This window comes from Balaenoptera ricei, chromosome 18, assembly GCF_028023285.1.
Source record: "Balaenoptera ricei isolate mBalRic1 chromosome 18, mBalRic1.hap2, whole genome shotgun sequence".
NCBI classification, from domain to species: domain Eukaryota; kingdom Metazoa; phylum Chordata; class Mammalia; order Artiodactyla; family Balaenopteridae; genus Balaenoptera; species Balaenoptera ricei.
Genome location: NC_082656.1, coordinates 65,973,601 through 65,995,140, shown reverse-complemented (window position 1 = coordinate 65,995,140; position 21,540 = coordinate 65,973,601). Strand labels below are relative to the sequence as shown.

Here is a 21,540-nt window from a genome sequence, read left to right as displayed (position 1 = left end):
GCCCCTCATTGCTCCTGAGCCATTCTGTAACATTTCACCTGCATGGTCTTAGTTTTGCAAGGGAATAAACCATGTTAAGTACCAGGTTTTGTTTTGGTTTTCCAGCAACTAGGTTGTTTTAGTGGTGAAACTGACATGATCTTTAGGAGTTAAGATCTTCCTTAGCTGGGTTTTATTATAAGAACCACCATAGCCAAGGCATACTGATTTCTCAAATGCAAGAAATAACTACTGATCACTATAGATGTTTAAATTGAAAAAAACAAAGAAACACAGCTACTTTACTTGCAAAGTGTGCTAATTGTTTTCAGCTGTAGCACATAACCAGTAATAGCTCAGTTCTTTATCCTGTGCTAATAACCCAACTGAGGAGAGAATGGAGCAGTTAAGAGCACTATCTCAAAATGAAACAGATTTTACATTATAGAGAGTAAAGGTATGTAAAATACTGAATTCTCCATAAGGTATTTTTAGAAATAATTATTTGAATTAATAAACAAACACAGAATTCTGAATTTCAGGTCAATAAAAAAATACCTACTGAGAATCTAGTATTTGCCATTGTACTGGTCAACTGAATACCAAAATAAATAAATAATAGTTTCCTTCAGTATTAAAAGGTTTTTAGTTTAATCACCAATTCTCAAGCAACTGGACACTAATGAAGGCTTTAATTTAGCAATTAATTTAACAATTAATCATGGGCACAGTGGTAGAAATGTGAGTTATAGAAGTAAGCCACTCAATGCTTATCATTTTGAATCGACAGATTGTAATTTTCAGCCTTCCAGGTAAGAGGTATGGACACTTTATATTTTTTAACAGGTACTTAACATTCACTAATACTTATCACATCATTTACATGAATACTCTTCCTGTGTTGCATTCTGTCCAATATAGTAGCCATTAGCTACATGTAAAATTTTGACTAAAACTAATTAAAATTATGTAATGTTAAAAATTCAATCCTCAGTCACACTAGCTACATTTTTAAAATTTTTTATTTTATTGTGGTAAGAACACTTATCATGAGATCTACCTTCTTAATAAATTCTGAAGTGTACAATGCAATATTGTTGACTACAGGGAGGGGGAAATGGGGAGTTACTCTTCAACGGGCATAGTTTCAGTTAAGCAAGATGACTAAGTGTTATAGATTGCTGTACAACATTGTACAACAGCTGCATTTGAAGTATACAATGATCACATGTATGTAAGGCCTGCCATATTGTAACATAAAAAATGTTCCCTTATCATAGAAAGGTTTTTCGGTCTCCTGAGTTGAACCTATCTTCCTAATTAACAGAATAGGAGGAAGCACTGAATTTTAAAGGTAACTAATGTTGATCTTCTGTTTCTTCAAGAGTGTATTTTGTTCTATGTAATTCTTAATTCAACCCCTACAGAATAGAATACATTCTATTCTGTTGTAAAATTAATAGCTTACTTTCTTTTCTCTTTCTGGTTGTAAAACAAATGTCTTACTTTCTTCTGTTGGCAAGTGTCTCTTCCCCATTTCTTATAAAGATCTTCATTCCATGCTTCTCTTTGCTCCCATCAAAAGAACAACGGGGGCTTTGTGTGGGTGTTCTGATTGGACGGCCGCAAATCTTATTTACCTTTTAAATAGAAAATATTAAAGACAGTTAGAAACCATGCTCCAGCCTTTCTGAGGATGTAATGTTCACTAGAGTCCAAAACAATGACATATTCTTATTTATACCACACTAATAACCTTTAAGACATACAATGTTTGTTAATTTTTAAATAAAGGGAATCAAATTATCTGTATAAAATGGCAGCCATAATAAATTGATGCTATACACATTTATACAGTTTGCATGCATGCAAGTGGAAAATACACGAATAAAAACATATATGCAAAATCAGAGAACTACATTAATAAACTAGCCTGCTTGTATAAATAAAACTATTTAATCAAAGTAGATATTATTTATGGTTTATATCCATATATATGACTAATTACTTACTTTTACTAATTTTTTAATAAAACAGTTTGCTACTGAATATGTGGTCCATTTCTATATGAGTTCTAAGGGTAGTTTTCTTCTTAAAATGCTTTCTTAGAAATGGCAATAAATATTTTTATATAAGATCTCATTTTGTAATAGTTGTATATCTTTTTCCTCAATCTGGTTTGATTTCAAGGGTGTTACTTATGGTCTCTTTTTTAAAAATCATTTATAGAATTGAAAATTTTATTTTTTAATACTACTTATCTAGTAAAGATCTTCATATGTAATTATCATTGAAAATTAAGTAATTAATTGGACACATTACCATGTAAAGCATCAAAAAAGATTCACAAGATAACATATATTTAAAAATGCATAGTCATATAATTAAAAATACATAAAAGCATTGCCTGAGAATGAGGAGACTTTGGTTCCTGTCCTAATTTTTCCTTCTTAATTGCTGAGATCTTGAAAACAGTGGCAGAACTTTTTAAAACTTGATTCTCTTATATGTAAAATGAAGAACTTAGAATAAATTATTCCAAAGTTCCCTTAAAGTTCTAAATTTTTAAAAAATTTTCCATGAATGAGAATTATAGGAATTATGCATCAACTCATTTATTTAAACCATCATTATTTTGTTCCAATATTTGCAAAGAACACGTATTAGATGCTATAGGACATAAAAGATTAGAAACTGAATTTTCCCCAAAAGAGCTGACAATTTAGAAGGAAAGAAAAAACAACCCCTCAAAACATCAAAATGCACCTTAAGAAAAGGCCTGGCCCACACCAGGCTCCAGCCCACCCTGCCAATGTGACAGCCCCAGAGAACCCCAGAAAAAGCCATGGGCCATGCTCACTTTGGCTCCAGTCCTCCTGCCAAAGCCACTGGGCACACACAGTCAGCATAGGGATACTCCCAGACAAGGACATACCTTCAAGAGTAGGAGAGGTAATTGCTTCACCTAATTTATAGAGACAAACAACAGAAAGCAAACTTTAATGAAATGGAGATAAGTAGTTTAGTTGATAGAATGTTCAAAGTACCAGTCCTATAAAAGCTCACTGAACTCAGGAGAAGGCTATAGGAACACAGTGAGAATTTTAACAAAGAATCTGAAAATGTAAAACAAATATTATATATATAATATATATCTATATTTATATATATGAACCTCATGGTAGCCAAAAACCAAAAACCTACAATAGATGCCCAAAAAAAACAAAGACAAAGGAACCCAAAAGTAATACTAAAGAAGATCATCAAACCACAAGGGCAGAGACTAAAAGAAGAAAAAGACAGAGAAGAACTACAAATACCTCCAGAAAAGAATGAACAAAATGGCAATAAGTACATACCTATCAATAATCACTTTAAATATAAATGGACTAAATGCCCTAATCAAAAGACATAAGGTGGTTAAATGAATAAAAATAACAAGACCCATCCATACACTGTTTACAAGATATTCACTTCAATGCTGAAGACACACACAGACTGAAAGTGAGAGGATGGAAAAAGGTATTCCATGCAAATGGAAACAAAAAGAAAGCTTCAGTAGCAATCCTCATATCAGACAAAATAGACTTGAAAACAAAGTCTATAACAAAAGACAAAATAGGACATTACATAATAATGAAAGAGTCAATCCAAGAAGAATTCTTAAACATGTATAAACCTAACATAGGCATACCTATATACATAAAGAAAATATTAACAAACATAAAGGGAGGAAATGACAGTGATACAAAAGTAGGGAACTTAATACCCTACCTGCAGCAATGGACATATAATCTGGACAGAAAATCAGTACAGAAACATTGGCCTTAAATGACACATTAGACTAGATGGACTTAATAGATATCTACAGGACATTCCATCCCAAAACAGCAGAATACATATTCTTTTCAAGTGCATATGGAACATTCCCCAGGATAGATCACATGCTAGGCCACAAAACAAGTCTCAATTAATTGAAGAAGATTGAACTCATATCAAGCATCTTTTCTGACCACAAAGATATGAAACTAGATATCAGTTACAGGGAGAAAACCGAAAAAAACACCAACACGTGGAGAGTAAACAACATGCTACTATAAAACCAATGTGTCAATGAAGAAATCAAAAAATACCTTGAGACTAATTAAAATAAAGACACAACTTTCCAAGATCTATGGGATGTGGCAAAAGCAGTCCTAAGAGGGATTTATAGTGATACAAGCCTATTTCAGGAAACAAGAAAAATGTCAAAGAAGCAATCTAACTTGACACCTAAAAGCACTACTAAAAGAAGAACAAACAAAGACCAAAGTTAGTAGAAGGAAGGAAATAGTAAAGATCAGAGTAGAAATAAATGAAATAGAGAACAAAAAAAGAGGAAGAAAAGATCAATGCAGCTAAGAGCTGTGTTTTTGAAAATATAAATGAAATTGATAAACCCTTAGCTAGACTCATCAAAAAAAAAAAAAAAAAAAGGGAGAGAGGGCCCAAATAAATAAAATTAGAAATGAAGAAGTTACAACTGACATCCCAGAAATACATACAATCATAAGAAAATACTACAAACAATTATAAGCCAAAATTTGGACAATGTAGAAGAAATGGATAAATTCCTAGACACATACAATCTTCCAAGACTGAATCTGGAGGAAACAGAAAATCTGTACAGACCCAATAATATTAATTAAATTAAATCAGCAATCAAAAAACTTCCAACAAACAAAAGTCCAGAACCTGATAGCTTCATAGGGGAATTCTACTAAACATTTAAAGAAGAGTTAATACCTAGTCTTCTCAAATTATTCTGAAAAACTAAAGAGGAAGGAATACATCCAAACTCATTCTACAAGGTCAGCATTACCCTGACACCAAGACCAGCCAGAGATATTTCAAAAAAAGAAAATTACAGGCTAATATCCCTGATAAACATAGAGGCAAAAATCCTCAAAAAAAAATTAACAAACTGAATTCAACAATATAAAAGGACCATAGATCATGATCAAGTGGGATTTATTGCAGGGATGCAAGGATGGTTCAATATCCACAAATCAATTAATGTGATACACCATATTAACAAAAGGAAGGATAAAAAAAATCACATGATAATCTCAATAGATACAGAAAAAGCATTTGACAAAATTCAACATCCATTCATTATAAAAACATTCAACAAAGTTGGCATACAGGGAACAAGCTTCAACATAATAAAGGCCATTTATGAGAAACACACAGCTAACATCATACTCAACAGTGAAAAGCTAAAAGCTTTTCCTCTAAGATCAGCAACAAGACAAGGATGCTCACTCTTCTCGCTTTTATTTAACAAAATATTGGAAGTCCTAGTGACAGCAGTCAGACAGCAAAAAGGAATAAAAGGCATTCAAATTGGAAGAGAAGAAGTAAAACTATCACTATTTGCAGATGACATGATAATATATATAGCAAACCCTAAAGACTCCACCAAAAAACTACCAGAACTAATAAACGAATTCAGTAAAGTCACAGGATATAAAATAAATATACAGAAATGTGTTGTATTCCTATACACTTATAATGAACTATCATAAAGAGAAATCAGTAAAAAAAAATCCGATTTACAATGGCATTAAAAAGAATAAAATACCCAGGAATAAATTTAACCAAAAAGGTGAACCACCTGTACTCTGAAAACTATAAGACATTAATGAAAGAAATTGAAGACAACACAAATAAGTGGAAAGATATCATGTGTTCATGGATTAGAAGAATTAAGATTATTAAATACACAAATATTTACAATTGCCAAGATATGGAAGCAACCTAAGTAAGTGTCCATCAATTGCTGAATGGCTAAATAAGATATGGTATATAGAGTTGACCCTTGAACAATGTGGGGGTTAGGGGCACCAACCCCATACAGTCAAAAATCCACATATAACTTTATAGTCCACTCTGCGTATCCACAGATCCACATCCATGAATTCAACCAACTGCAGATAGCGTGGTACTGTAGTACATATTTATCAAAAAAAAAATCCACATATAAGTGAACCTGTTCAAACCCACATTGTTCAAGGATCAACTGTATATACAATGGAATATTACACAGCCATTAAAAAAGAATGAAATCTTGCCACTTGCAACAACATGGATGGACCTGGAGGGTATTATGCTAAGTGAAATAAGTCAGACAGAGAAAGACAAATACTATGTTTTCACTTATATGTGAAATACAAGAAAAAACAAATAAACAAATATAACTAAATAGGAACAGACTCAAATATAGAGAAAAAGCTAGTGGCTGCCAGAGGGGAAGCAGGTGGTGGGGGGGGAATGGGCAGATTAGATGGAGGGGATTCAGAGGTACAAACTATCAGTTATAAAATATAGGTCACAGGGATGTAATGTAGAGCACAGGGAATATGGTCAATAATATTATAATAACTTTTCATGGTGTATGTAAAAATATTGAATCATTATATTGTACACCTGAAACTAATATAATAAGTCAACTATACTTCAATAAAAAAAGAAAAAGAAGTAACACTGTAACATGTAGAAAATGAACAGATTAACTCTGTTTGGGGTGCTTAGGGAAGAGCTTCAGTAGGTAATGTCTAAACGGCAGATTAAAAGATAAACTAGGGGTTTGTCAGGTAGACAAAGCAGGAAATTTCCAGGAGAGAGTAGAAAGGCAAAGAGGTGTAAACAATCTAACATGTTTCATAGAACAAAATGTGCATAGTGAAAGAAAGCAGTATAGCAAAAGGTAAGACATAAAAAATGCCATGATATATATGGTGAAGGATGTTAATCAGACATTGTGGTCATCATTTCACAATATATACAAACATCTAATCATTATGTTGTACATCTGAAACTAATTTAATGTTATAGATCAATTATATCTCAATTCTTAAAAAATGCCTTAATATGTCTTGGATATCAAGCTGAAGAACTTGCTTAAGCAAATGGAAAGCAGGCAAAAGCTTCCAAGGTGGAAAATGGTTGCTTAACGATTTCCACAAGAGAAAAATCATCATAACAGCAGTTTGCAGGGAGGGAGATGAAAGGTCCTCCAGTAGAACACTAGAGAAATGCTGGGGCCCAAAGTCAGCTGAAGAAGTGGTGAAAGAAGCAGCAGATACAGAGGTAGACAGGAGGGAGAGATAGTAGCTTGGAGACTGATTAGATATAAAATGTTTTCTGAACAAAGAATAATGGTGGAAGGCAGAGGGAAAATCTTGAGAGAGACAAATGCAAGAAAAATCAGGCTGACATCAAAAATGGATAAAAATTTGGTTCGCCTGGAAAGAAGGGAACATGAAGGGTAGTAGTAAAAGGAAATTATGTCTGAAGAGTAGGTTGGAGTCAGATCTTGGAGGGTTTAAAATGATAAGCTAAGAAGTTTTATTTATTAGACAAAACCTCTGATGGCTGTTGAATAGAAAAGCAAAATTCCAGAGCTGATATTTAGCAATGAATCTGACAGCCCTGTAGAAGTTGGATTAGAGAGAGAGACCTATTAAAGGGAGGTAAACTGTTAATAGATCCTGAAGTTCTCGGGAAAGAGAATTTTATTCTGAAGTACAGTAGTGACACTGTCCATGAAGAGAAGGATTCATGAATCATGTACAGAGAGAAGAGAAGAAGAATCAGCAGGGCTAAATCCAGAACACTGACAACACCAAATGCTGGCGAGGATGTGGAGTAACAGAAACTCTCATTCATTGCTGTTGGGAATGCAAAAGAGTACAGCCCCTTTGGAAGACTGTTTGGCAGCTTCTTACAAAATCAAAAAAGAAAAAACAAACAAAAAACTTTTATCATATGATCCAGCAGTCACACTCCTTGGTATTTACCTAAAGGATTTAAAAATTTATGTCCACACAAAAACCTGCACACAGATGTTTATAGCAGCTTTATTTATGATTGCCAAAACTTGGAAGCAACCAAGCTGTCCTTCAGTAGGTAAATGGATAAAGAAACTGTGGTCCTTCGAGACAACAGAACATTATCCAGTGCTAAAAAGAAACAAACTATCAAACTGTGAATAGACATAAAGAAAATTTAAATGCCCATTACTAAGTGAAAGAAGTCACCCTGAAATGGATACTGTATGATTCCAACTATATGACATTCTGGAAAAGGCAAAACTATGGAGTCAGTAAAAAGATCAATGGTTACCAGGGGTGGGTATGGGTGGGGGGGATGAATGGAGAAACACAGAGAGGATTTTTAGGGCAGTGAAAACTACTCTGTATGATACTCTAATGGTAGATACATGTCACTATATATTTGTCCAAACCCGTAAAATGTACAACACCAAGAATGAACGTTAAACTGTGGATTTGGGGCGATAATGATGTGTCAGTGCAGGTTCATCAATTGTAGTCAATGTATCATCACTGTGGTGGAGGATACTTGTAATGGGAGAGGCTCTGCACGTGTTGGGGCAGGTGCTATGTGGGAAATCTTGGTACCGTCCACTCGATTTTGATGTAAACCTAAAACTGCTCTAAAAAAATAAGGTTTGTTTTGAAAAAAAATCAACAGAACTCAGCAAATTACTGAAAGTGAGAAGTTAGGCATGTATAAGATCAAGGTATTAAAAAGCTCAGAGTGAATTTCCAATCACTGAAGTGGAAAAATAGTGATAGTGGAGTGTAAATATATTAACAAGTTGCTAAAATATTCATTACAAAGGTGGAAAGTATCTTCACTGTCAACAACTCCTAGTAACAAGAACCAAGGGAAGATGGTATAAGTTGATGGCGGAAACGTCAAGAGTAACGCTGTTTGGCGACACTACAGGAGATTTTGAAATAAAGGAGAAGAGTAAAAGGGAAAGGGATGGCAATTATGATCCCATGTTATGAGCCATAGAGCTCTAGACAAGTTATGGAACTTCTACAAATCTCAGTTTTCTCATCCTTTAAACTTGAGAAAATAAAACCAGTTTGCAGTTGCCAGTTAAGGAAAATCTTATCTCACCCTGTCGATCCCATGTTGGACCTAAGACCATATCTGCTGTTGCACATATTTCCTAGGAAGGCAGAAAGATAGCTGAAAGTACCAGCCTCACATTATTTTTATTCCCATTATCATCTTTGCAATTTGTTTTACAAGGATAAAAGAAAATGTACAAGCCATAGACTTATAAGTCATCTTTAATTGTATCCAAAGGTACAAGCATATAGAGCAGATTCCAATACATACAAATAAATTTCAGAGCCCTTATACGTGTTGACTTGCTATCAGGGAGCTCCACTTCACGCTTTATTGAAAGGGAATGGAAAACCATCTGTTACCAGCACATTAGCCTGTCACCTTAGCTCCCCTGAGTGAGCCAATTGGGGTGGACCATTTCAATACTAGCACCTTCTTGCTATTGAAAAAATCCCTCACACTTACTTTGACAATTTTTCATCTTTGACTTATACTGCAATTTCCTCCTTATTCTCCCCCCTGGTCTCTACCATTCTCCCCTGCAATCAGTCTGAAGTGTCTTGGAAAAAAATAGTTTTCCTCCCTAATGCTTATCTGTGTCTGCTTTAAGTTCCATCTCTGGCTTCTCACTGATTTTCAAATTCCCATCTCACCTTGAAATAACTCCCTTAGTTGCTCCTAACCCATAGCGCTTCTCCCACTCTGCTCAAGTATTTGTTTCAACAACTCCTTTTCACTTAGCTGACTTTCTCCATTCTCACTGTAATCGTGGCACTACATATAAAGTGTAAACTTCTGTTTACAGCCTCCCTCTGTCTGTTCACTCAGTCTTATTTAAATCTTCAAATATTCAAAGCTTTTAGCTAATAACCCCAAAAAGCTTTGTAAGAAACAACTTAAAACTGTTCATTTTCATTTGACATCCATCAGCAGAGCTTCCATTTAGTTTGCAATGATCTTTTAAAATGTTTATTAATAATAATGAAATTGCAAAGCAAAAATGTTTAAAATACTATAACTTGAAAAGCAGTGAATGTGGAGATACTGTGAGTGTTTATTAAGCAATCTGTTTCAGAGGATGAGGCAAAGGTGGACTCTACATCACTGTGTATGCAACAGGTGACCGAACCAGGCCGTATCTAGGATGCTTGGTGTTAAAATGAGAGCTGGTTAAAAGAAATTACACAAGATATGACTCTGCAAGCATGGTGGAAAACAACAACAACAACAATAATAAATAACAGATAAAAATAAGAAACAGAATGGTTTTGGGTCAAATATGTTGTGCTCCATTATATTAAAAGCTACTTTTAAACTATTTGGAGGGAACATACTATTGGCAATTTTTCTAGTTCTAACAACAAATGTGAGTTCATTAATTTTCTCTTGCCCTGTTCCCTATGATTCTCGGAAATGGTTTGCCAAAGAACCGGCTGGTGTTAGGGGTAAAATCTGTTACCACAAATCAGAATGAGGCTAACTTTTCCAGACGCAGATGAAATCCATGATTTTAGCTTTATTCCCATGAGAACAAACTTAGAAAAGTAGGTTGGGCCAGATCATAAGGGTTTGGGAGGGGGCTTAATTACAAGGTTCATGAAGTTTGGACTTCATTTCGTAGACTATGGCAATGTATTCACGATTAGCAAGCCAAGGAACAGCATTATCAGAGCCTCATTTTAGAAAGATCTGGCCGACAAGGAGACATTTCCCATAGGTAAAACAAGAAAATACTAGAATAAACCGAATAAGAACCCACGAAATCTGAAAAGAAGAGAAAGGGAAAGCTCTTTTATAAGTAGAATGAATGGGATTTGACTACTGGTTGATTCACTATAAGAGATTTAAAAAAGAAGAAGAAATAAAGCTGTTAGCAGTTTTGAATCTGGTAGGCAGGGTGAATAAAGATCCAATAACCAATATGTGGAAGTTAGACCATAGAATAAGTTTACTGTTTGGGTTTTTCTGCTCCTCAGAGCAGGAGGTGAATTCTAATTTAGAATTTGGATTTGGAGGTAATTCTAAAAGATGGTTCTAAATGGTGGATTAGAAATAAAGAGAAAGTTAATGACTAGAATTACCTGCATAGAGCCAACAGTTAAAGCCATGAAAATGGACAAAATTACAAAATGTATATAGAATGTAAAGAAGGTCAGAAAGAAAATCTTTCAGAAGCAGGAGAAGGAGAATTCAGATAATACCCCCCCCACCACCAAAAGAGAGAGAGAGAGAAAGAAGAGGAACTGGAAAGGAGGAAGAGGAGAAGGAAGGGATAAAGGGGGAAAAAAGAAGGAAGAAAGGAGGGAAGGAAGGGAGGGAGGGAAGGAGGAAGGACTTTAGACTAGTAGAGCTGGAAGTCTCATAGAAGATATCTAACCTTAACCTAAGGGTGGGAAAATTGAATCCCAAAGCAGGATAATAACTTTGCTAAGACTGAATCTAGTTAGTGGATGAGTTTTTATTTATTATAGAATCAATGGTCTCTTCTTTATGATTAGTGGTATTTATCTTCATCTGTTGTGTGGGATTCACATTATATAAGTCCCAGTTCCTAAGTGTCCTACATAAATTAAATAATCTGGATTTGAAATGATCTAGATATATGAGTAGACAAGAGAATCCCATTTCCCCTATGTATGTAGGAGTGGATGAGAGAAAACATGGCAGTTATTTCCCTTTAAGATTCCTAGGAATGAATAGGGGTCGGGAAAAGGAGGAACTACAAGGATATTAGACAACTTGATTTCTCACCTGGGTTTAGGAGGAAAACCAGGATAACTGATTGATGAAAAGAAGTCCTCCCATGATATACAACCCCCAAATTCCAATTTTATGAGACAGTAATGTAAAAGTTTCCTCTCTTCTACAGAAGGGCAGGTAACATCATAAAAAAGAATAGTCAGTAACTTCCTGATCTACAAACTACCACAATGAAATTATTTGGTCAGATCAAATACCTGCTCAACAATTAGAAAAGCAAAATTGATCATGTAAATTGATACAGCCACTATGGAGAACAGCATGGACATTCCTTAAAAAACTAAAATAGAATTACCATATGACCCAGCAATCCAACTACTGGGCATATAACCAGAGAAAACCATACTTCAAAAAGACACATTCGCCCCAATGTTCATTGCAGCACTATTTACAATAGCCAGGTCATGGAAGCAACCTAAATGTCCATCGAGAGACAAATGGATAAAGAAGATGTGGTACATATATACAATGGAATATTACTCGGCCATAAAAAGAATGAAATTGGGTCATTTGTAGAGACGTGGATGGACATAGAGACTGTCATACAGAGTGAAGTAAGTCAGAAAGAGAAAAACAAATAATATATATTAACACATATATGTGGAATCTAGAAAAATGGCACAGATGAACCAATTTGCAAGGCAGAAATAGAGACACAGATGTAGAGAACAAACGTATGGATACCAAGGGGGGGAAAGCGGTGGGGGGGCGTGGCGAGATGAATTGGGAGGTTGGGATTGACATGTATACACTAATATGTATAAAATAGGTAAGTAATAAGAACCTGCTGCATAAAAAAATAAAATAAAATTCAGAAAAATAGAAGAAAAGCAAAATTGGCAGATTTCATTATAACTGTCACACTTAACATATGTTACATGTTCTCAGATTTATGAATCCTCAATATTTTCTTAAAAAATTAGATTTGTTTCCAGTATGAAAATGCTTTTCATACTGCTACTGATCGGTAGTTGCACCTGAAATCCACGCTTCACATCAAAACCTTTCTAATCCACATTTAAACTGTATATGAAACACAGAACTGCATATGAAAATATTTTAGTGAATAACTGTTATTTCTGGTATTGCAAATAACTTTTATAAGTTACCGAACATTTAATGCCATCTTCTTCAGTGCTCTTCAGCTGGGAGGCAATTGACAAACGCTGGTGTTAACGATATTATTATAACTGCATATTGAATACCTGTGATGGTTAATTTTACTTGTCACCTTGACTGGCCACAGGGTGCCCAGATTCAACATTGTTTCCATGAATGTGCTTACAGATCAAATCAGCGTTTGAATCAGTGGACTCAGTAAAGTAGATCACTTAGCCAACCTGAGGAGGCATCATTCAATCCACTGAGGGAAGACAGAGGACGGAGGAATTCTCCCCTCCCCCACCCAACCCCAGCCTCACTGCTCAGGTGCGTCATCTGACCTCCTTCAGCTCTCAGACTGGGGTTCACACCATCGGCTCCCCTGGTTCTCAGGCCTTTGGACTCAGACTGGATTAGACTACCAGCTTTCCAGAGTCTCCAGCTTGCAGACAGCAGACTGTGGAACTTCTCAGCTGCCATATCGTGTGAGCCAATCAATTCCTCAAAATAAATACCTTCCGATGTATATTCATCCTATATATCTTATAAGTTCTGTTTCTCTGGAGGACCCTGACTAATACAATGCCAAAATCAGGCTTCATTAAATCACATATCTTTTAATGGTTGTACAAATTGTTATTAACATCACAAATAGTCTTTATTGTGGTTTAATTCTGTTTTGATACATGTAATTAAGTGACTGTAATATCCTGTTTAATTTTCCCTTAAATAATCAAATATATTAGTTTCCTTCCTATGTCATTGTATTTTGACAGAAGAGGTATACATCTTCTCATCCTATAGATACATATCATAGTGTCCCCCATATAACATAATTTATGAACTCAACCTTTAAATCAGGTAGATTCCACCCAAAACATGATCCTAGTATATTTTCCAATATAATGCAACACATACTTCAGTGAAAGTATAAAAGTATACTGGATGAATATTGATAAACCTTGAAACAACATTAAACGATACTAATAATATAAGCAGAGATAAATTTCAGCAAAGTTGAGCTTGAGCTATTCATAAAATATATTCTACTTTCCTGACAATTTCCATTTGTAAGCCAGATATTTTCCCAGCCAAAGTTACATTTGGTGAAAAAAATTAACTTCATGATGATTAGAATTATTGCATGGGGGCTTCCCTGGTGGCGCAGTGGTTGAGAATCTGCCTGCCAATGCAGGGGACATGGGTTCGAGCCCTGGTCTGGGAAGATCCCACATGCCGCGGAGAAACTGGGCCCGTGAGCCACAACTACTGAGCCTGCGCGTCTGGAGCCTGTGCTCTGCAACAGGAGAGGCCGCGACAGTGAGAGGCCCGCGCACCGCGATGAAGAGTGGCCCCCGCTTGCCGCAACTAGAGAAAGCCCTCGCACAGAAACGAAGACCCAACACAGCCATAAATTAATTAATTAATTAATTAAATTTATAAAAAAAAAAAAAAAGAATTATTGCATGGTGATAGTATATTACTATAAAAACTTTTGCCCAGTTTGTATTAATGGAAATACAAAAATACATGATTATGGACCATCAAACCCTAAAACTATGGAAACACCATCATCCAGATAATATACATGTTACTTAGAAGTTCAAGGTACAAATAATTCCAGAAGCCAGCTATGGAAAAGATATAAAAGTTATAACTATAATACCACTTTTAAAACACTAGTATATTTTAGTATTGCAACAAGGAATATTTATAGCAAGTTATAAATTATTAAGGCTCTACAAAGAACTTCCTTTAAATATATTATCCATAAGAATTCTAAATTTGTACAAGATGCCCAGTTCCCAGGAAAAAGCAAATAAAACGGTGTTAAAGTTGAAGAAGGGCGAAAACACCTACAGTCTCCACTTTGCAAGGGCTAGAGATATGTTTACTCTATAGTTAGCAAAGAGCAAACAAGGCCCTTTTAAAAGTATTTACTTGGAGCCACAGAATGTCTGGTCTTGGGTGGTTGCTTTCTGTTAGTCTTTTAATTTTCCAGAAGTTGCTTCTCCATATGGATTTTTGTAGCTATCATCATAAAGTTGCCACCCAAACTCATTTTATATTTAAAATTTAAAAAGAAGAAGATGGAAGAGGAGAGAGAGGAGGAAGAGGCTGGACAGAAGCAGAACAATATTTCTATGATCTTCTGTTTGGCCCATTGTGAGCAGGATCTCCAGTCTGCACTGCTACTTTTGTACACCTACAAATTAAACCACCAGAGGGAGCTTCTGCATTTCAGTCCTATTCTTAATCATTAATTAAACTTATTGTATGGATCCATTTTAAATCATTTAGTTCAGGCCTCGCAGAGAAAAATACAACTTTAGACCAAAGTGACAAATACCTAGATACATGAGATCTCCATAAAAATCCAGTCTTTTATGAAAAACTACTAGACTGAGAGTACACTACCAATTTGGTTAAATGAAAAGAGGAAAACCAACTCAGAATTGTGGATTAATTTGTCCTAACTGAGCTGTCTTGGAGTCAGGAAGAGGAAGAGACTGAAAATTGACCATGACAGTCAATTATTTCCCCTCTTTCTCTTTCCTTTCCTTCTTCACTTCCTCCCTCCCTCCGTCCTTTCTTCCTTTTTTCCTTCCTTCCATTTACAAGGACACATTAGTTTAGAAAGTTCCCAGGACTGAAAGTCAAACATGTGCATTTTAGTCCTTATTTAGCTACAGATTGCAATGACAATAAACTGAGCACCTATTGTTTGTAGGGCATTATTCTAAGAGCTGGGAATAAAGTGAAACTTTCTCCTAAGATGCTTACATTCTAGCAGGGGAAACTGAAAATAAATCATTAACTAGATTACTTTTAGGTCTTGATGAATGTTATTCAGTTAAAAATGGATATTTGCCAGACTGATGGGATAGAATGAGGATGGACAGCTTCAACTAAGTGGTCAAGAAAGACCTTTAAAAAGTAGTATTTGAATTATGTTCTGAAGTGAAGTAAAGAGGCAACCATGGAAAGATGACAGGGAAGAGCTTCATATATAGAGAGAACAGTAATTAAAATAGCCCTGGGAAAAGAAGAATAGGAGACTGCTGCAATTGAAAAATACATTATAGTAGAGGGGAGTAAAGAGAAAGAGAGCAGAGGTAGGCTGGCCAGATGATACGGTTTCACATACCACATAGTCTGCCAAAGGGTGAGTTTGTGTTGTAAGTGGGTGTTGAAGTCAATGGAGAGTTTTGAGCTTAATGATAATCCAATCTGTTTTGTTTTAAAAATATCACACTGGATGTTGGTCAGAGAGAAGTCTGAGCAAGATGTAAAAAAGTAATAGACAAGATGGAAACAGTGAATCCAGATGTAAAGTTTTGGGTATGGTTCAGGGTATGAGGCTGACTTTGCTGAGGATGGTCTATGAGGACTGAGATCTAGATGACGGTGGAGACAACAGGACTTAAGTTTAGATTGAATATAGTAAGTGAAGAACCAGTGGATTCAAGAATGACTTCTAGTACTTTTTGGCTGAAGCATCTGGGCAAATGGAGATAGAGAAGAATGGATTTGGGGAGAAAATGAAAAGACTCTTTGGGACATGTTTGGCTTTCTAAGACCATTATTCATCCACGAGGAGCTGCCCAACAGGCTATTAGTTATATGAGCTGAAAACTCAAGGGTGAGATCAGGCAAGACATATAAATGTGGTTGTCAACAGCATGTACTTGGGATGAGTAAAGATGGAGGAGGGGCTGAAGACTGATTCCTGGGGCATGACAACATTTGCTGGTGGAGACAAACAGAAGTTGAAAGAGACTCTGAGAAGTTTCCAGACAAGTTGGAGGAATCCCAGGAGAGTGGGCTATCGCAAAATGCAAATGAAGTATTTTTTTTAAAGAGGAAGTGATCAGATATGTTCAAAGTGACTGATGGAAATTAACCATTGGATCTTATGAGAAAAAGATCATTGGTGATTTGTGAAGAGTGTGCTTTTTATGCAGAATTGTGGTAGAATGCACAGTCTTCAAGGGGAGAATAAGAGAGAAAAAAGATAAGAAAGCAGAGACTGTGAAAATACACCAGTCTTCCATGGAGTTTTGCAGCAAAGGCGAGTAGATTTATGGGATATAGCCTAGAGAGGCATGGAATCAAGTACATGTTTTGTTTTATTTTGTTCTGTTTTATTTTGTTTTGTTTTAGGACAGTAGCTTTTACAACATGATTGCATGTTTAATGGCAGAGACCGCATTTCAGATAATTTGATACTAAATAGTTGTAATAGTTCAAAACAAGTGAGTTACTTTTCAAAGTGTGTGAGTGCCAGGGAGACATGTAGTTTAAACAAATAACCTGAACTTGGAATGCCTTTACTTCTGCAATTACCCATAGCTGCTTAGAATTGTGTTCACATGCATTGGAGGTGCTAGATCATAGAATGTAGATTGGGCAAGGAGAGAAATAAGGGGGAAAATGGGAGAGGAGGGTAAACACGTTGGACATTTCCATAAGACAAAATAATTTTTGGATTAGAAATACAAGAGTAATTAAACTGCAGTGGTAGGAAATGATGACCATAATGTGAGAATTACAGATTTCAGAGATGGTGCCAGTACTAGTGATAGGATTGGGAAGGTGGGAGTGATTAGGGATAGGGTCAGATTATAAGATATGCAGGTTGGACTAATTTTTTAAAAATTTTTATTGGAGTATAGTTGCTTTACAATGTTGTGTTAGTTTCTGCTGTACAGCAAAGTGAATCAGTTATACATATACATATATCCCCTCTTTTTGGGGATTTCCTTTCCATTTAGGTCACCACAGAGCACTGAGTAGAGTTCCCTGTGCTATATAGTAGGTTCTCGTTAGTTACCTATTTTATACATAGTAGTGTATACATGTCAATCCCAATCCCCCAATTCATCCCACCCCTTCTTCCCCCCTTGGTATCTGTAAGGTTGTTCTCTACATTTGTGTCTCTATTTCTGCTTTGCGAATAAGTTTTCATCTGTACCATTTTTCTAGATTCCACATATAAGAGATATTATACAATATTCGTTTTTCTCTTTCTGACTTACTTCACTCTCTGTATGACAGCCTCTAACTCCATCCACGTCTAGGCAAATGGCTCAATTTCGTTCCTTTTTATGGCTGAATAATATTCCATTATATGCTTCCATGTCCTGGCTATTGTAAATAGTGCTGCAATGAACACTGGGGTGCATGTGTTTCTGAATTATGGTTTTCTCCGGGTATACACCCAGGAGTGGGATTGCTGGGTTGTATGGTAGTTCTATTTTTAGTTTTGTAAGGAACCTCCATACTGTTCTCCATAGTGGCTGTACCAATTTATATTCCCACTAACAATGTAGGAGGGTGCCCTCTTCTCCACACCTTCTCCAGCATTTATTGTTTGTAGATTTTTTGATGATGGCCATTCTGACTGGTGTGAGGTAATACCTCATTGTATCATAGTTTTGATCTGCATTTCTCTAATAATTAGTGATGTTGAGCATCTTTCATGTGCTTGTTGGCCATCTGTATGTCTTCTTTGGAGAAATGTCTATTTAGGTCTTCCACCCATTTTTTGATTGGGTTGTTTGTTTTTTTGATATCAAGCTGCATGAGCTGTTTGTATACTTTGGAAATTAAACCCTTGTCAGTTGCTTCATTTGCAAATATTTTCTCCCATTCTGAGGGCTGTCTTTTCATCTTGTTTAAGGTTTCCTTTGCTGTGCAAACGTTTTTACATTTAATTAGGTCCCATTTGTTTATTTTTGTTTTTATTTCCATTACTCTGGGAGATGGGTCATGGACTAATGATCTTAGATAATCCAAGCATTTTGAATTTCCAATGGTCACTGATGTAACTCGGGAAGAAAGGCATAGTGGAGTTGATCCTGGAGTCAGAGCCACATACTGAATGACCTGGGAGTGGTTAGAGGGCTGGGACAGCTTGGAGATTCTGAGAAGGCTGACCACACCACTGGTGAAAGTCAACAGGATGCTGATGTACTAGCATAATTGGCAATTGCAGGTTTTAGGAGAAATTTTACAATCTGACTTTAAGCAAATAACTTATAAGCTCTGTTCATCTTTTGACACTGGAAAAATATACATACTTAATTCACAGTGCAGCTGTGGGGATTTTGTAAACATCTCTAAATGTAGGGATTTCTTTCTTTTTTCATTGTGTGAAGGAAGTTTTTATTGATAAGGGCAATAAAAACTAGAGCTAGAATGTATTTTGCTAATTTCTTATCTTCAAGGAGTTTATGATCTAATTAGGGAGGTTGGGTTTCCAATGATGAAACAAATTGATAAATATATAAAGCTAACTTCAATATGATATAAACAATGTCTCAATAGGGTATAAACTATGTGTCAAAAGAATGTGATAAGCAGTGAGTTGTATAGGAGCCCAAAGAAAAATTACTAGGGACCAAAGGTACCCGGGAAGGTTTTAGACAAACCTTGAATCATTGGTAGAAAGAAAAAAAAAAAAAGAGAGGAATTCTACCCTGAGGCTGAGGGGATGGAAATGAGAAAAAATTGTCAACAGTGGATATTAACTTGGTCATACTAAGCAAAGCTTGATTCAATTACGTTTTTCAATATGATCTCTGGAGAAAAAAGTATTTTTTTCCTTCTGTGATCATTGGGCTTTGTGACATTTAAAACTCCTTGAGTTATACAGTCTAATATTCTACAAACTACTAAGCTCTGCCACAAAAAGAGGGCCAGCCAGCCAGTACTACCTCAATATTGAGGTGGTGAGAAACCACAAGGGAGGAAAGAGAAGCAACTCAAAATCAAGTTGAAGAATAGAGGACATTGAATGACTAAATAATATCCCTAGAGACAAAATCAAAACTTGACCATTTCATTTACCAAAGGGAGTGAGAATCCTACACTGTGAAAGTAAATATTTTTAAATGTAATTAGATAAAAAATAAAAAGGAAATACATCAATACGACCATATTTTCACCACTTTTTCAAAGCTGAAGATGTTTGAAGATGCTTTAAAATGGCATCAACTAGAGTTTTAAAATGTTCACAGGCTGTATATAAAATAGATTACTAATAAGGACCTACTATATAGCACAGGGAACTCTACTCAGTACACTGTAATGGCCTATATGGGAAAAGAACCTAAAAAAAAGAGTGGATATATGTATATGTATAACTGATTCACTTTGCTGTACACCTGAAACTAACACAACAATGTAAATCAACTATACTCCAATAAAAATTAAAAAAAAAAAAAGTTCAACGGCTATTTATTCTGCTCTTGTCAGATCAGGTCTCTTGCAATTTCACTTCTCCTACCCTGCACTGGAAATTCTTTCCCCCTAGAATGGGCTTCCATTAGCTCTTCCTTGCGTAGATGCAAGAGCTTCCTTACTGACTTTCTCTCCGATTCTCCTGGATCTAATCCTTCTCCCCAGGCTCCCAGATTCATCTTCCTACAGCACCGTTTTGATCCAAAGCCTTTGATGGTTCCTCGCATTTCCTAATGAGTACAAACTAAAGCATTTCAAGTGAATTTACAGCAGAACCTCCGAATTTCCCAGCACTCCTCCACTTTAAACACTATACGCTTTAGCTAAACTGTATTACTCATAGTCTCTAAAGTTACCCTGTACTTTTCAGTCTTTGAACGTTTCTTCTTTTCTGCTTGTCTAAATGTTACCATCTTTCAAGGTTCAGTTAAAATATCACTTGTGAAATTGTCACCCTTGAGCTCTCAACTTGAGGCTATTTGTCAACCTTACAAGCATTGGGTTTGTACATCTCAATAGGATTTGTTCCGCCACAGCTTAGAGTATTGCAGAGAAATATTTGGCTTGGTTGTTTTCTGTTGTTCCTAAACGCTATCAAAGTCCCCACTTAGCCCCCCAAACAAAGCTAATACACATTTATGCAAATAAATTAGTAGCTTCTTCTCAACTACCTTATTTGTTGGAAATAGTCAAATGATAATTCTGGAGACAATTTAAATACCCCCCTCCATAAAGTACTCAAAGTATAACATTGTGTCTTCCTGTTTACCACGCTGAGGCATTACAGGCTTTTCTACCTTTCTTATTTTTCATAGATATTGACCACCTATAACTAATATTCCATGTAACATTCAGATGTCAAAAAATTGCACTGTCAGAAAATTGTTAGAAGGGTACTTGAAAGAAACACTGCTGACTGGGAAAATAATTTCAATATATTTAATAGACAAATGCTTATTATTCAGAAAAGTTGAAAAAGACAAATGACCCAATGGAAAAAAGCAAATGGACAAAGAATATGAATACTTAAGTCACAGAAGAAAAATGCAAATAGCAAAAGTCATATGAAAGCTGATAAACTTAGCACTTATCTATGAAATTAAAAATACAATTTTCATCCATCCAACTAGAAGACATTTTAAAGATGGACAGTATCAGCTACTGGCAAAGGTGTTGGGAAGATGATCTCTTACATTGCTAGCATGAGTATAAAAAGGTACCTCCAGGGGCTTCCCTGGTGGCGCAGTGGTTGAGAATCTGCCTGCCAATGCAGGGGACACGGGTTCGAGCCCTGGTCTGGGAAGATCCCACATGCCGCGGAGCAACTAGGCCCGTGAGCCACAATTACTGAGCCTGCGCGTCTGGAGCCTGTGCTCCGCAACAAGAGAGGCCACGATAGTGAGAGGCCCGTGCACCGCGATGAAGAGTGGCCCCTGCTTGCCGCAACTAGAGAAAGTCCTCGCACAGAAACTTAAGACCCAACACAGCCAAAAATAAATAAATAAATAAATAAAAATTAAAAAAAAA

General features: G+C 35.8%; 1 protein-coding gene across 2 annotated transcripts in view; it reads right to left on the bottom strand.

Moving 5' to 3' along the window:
• Positions 1 to 21,540, bottom strand: part of GPC5 (glypican 5) — a 1,396,728-nt gene that overhangs the window by 1,096,957 nt on the left and 278,231 nt on the right. For both annotated transcript variants that reach the window (XM_059902813.1, XM_059902814.1), the window contains exon 4: positions 1,486 to 1,619. In XM_059902813.1, the coding sequence (XP_059758796.1) occupies positions 1,486 to 1,619 (134 nt within the window). The remainder of the gene's footprint in view (positions 1 to 1,485; positions 1,620 to 21,540) is intronic.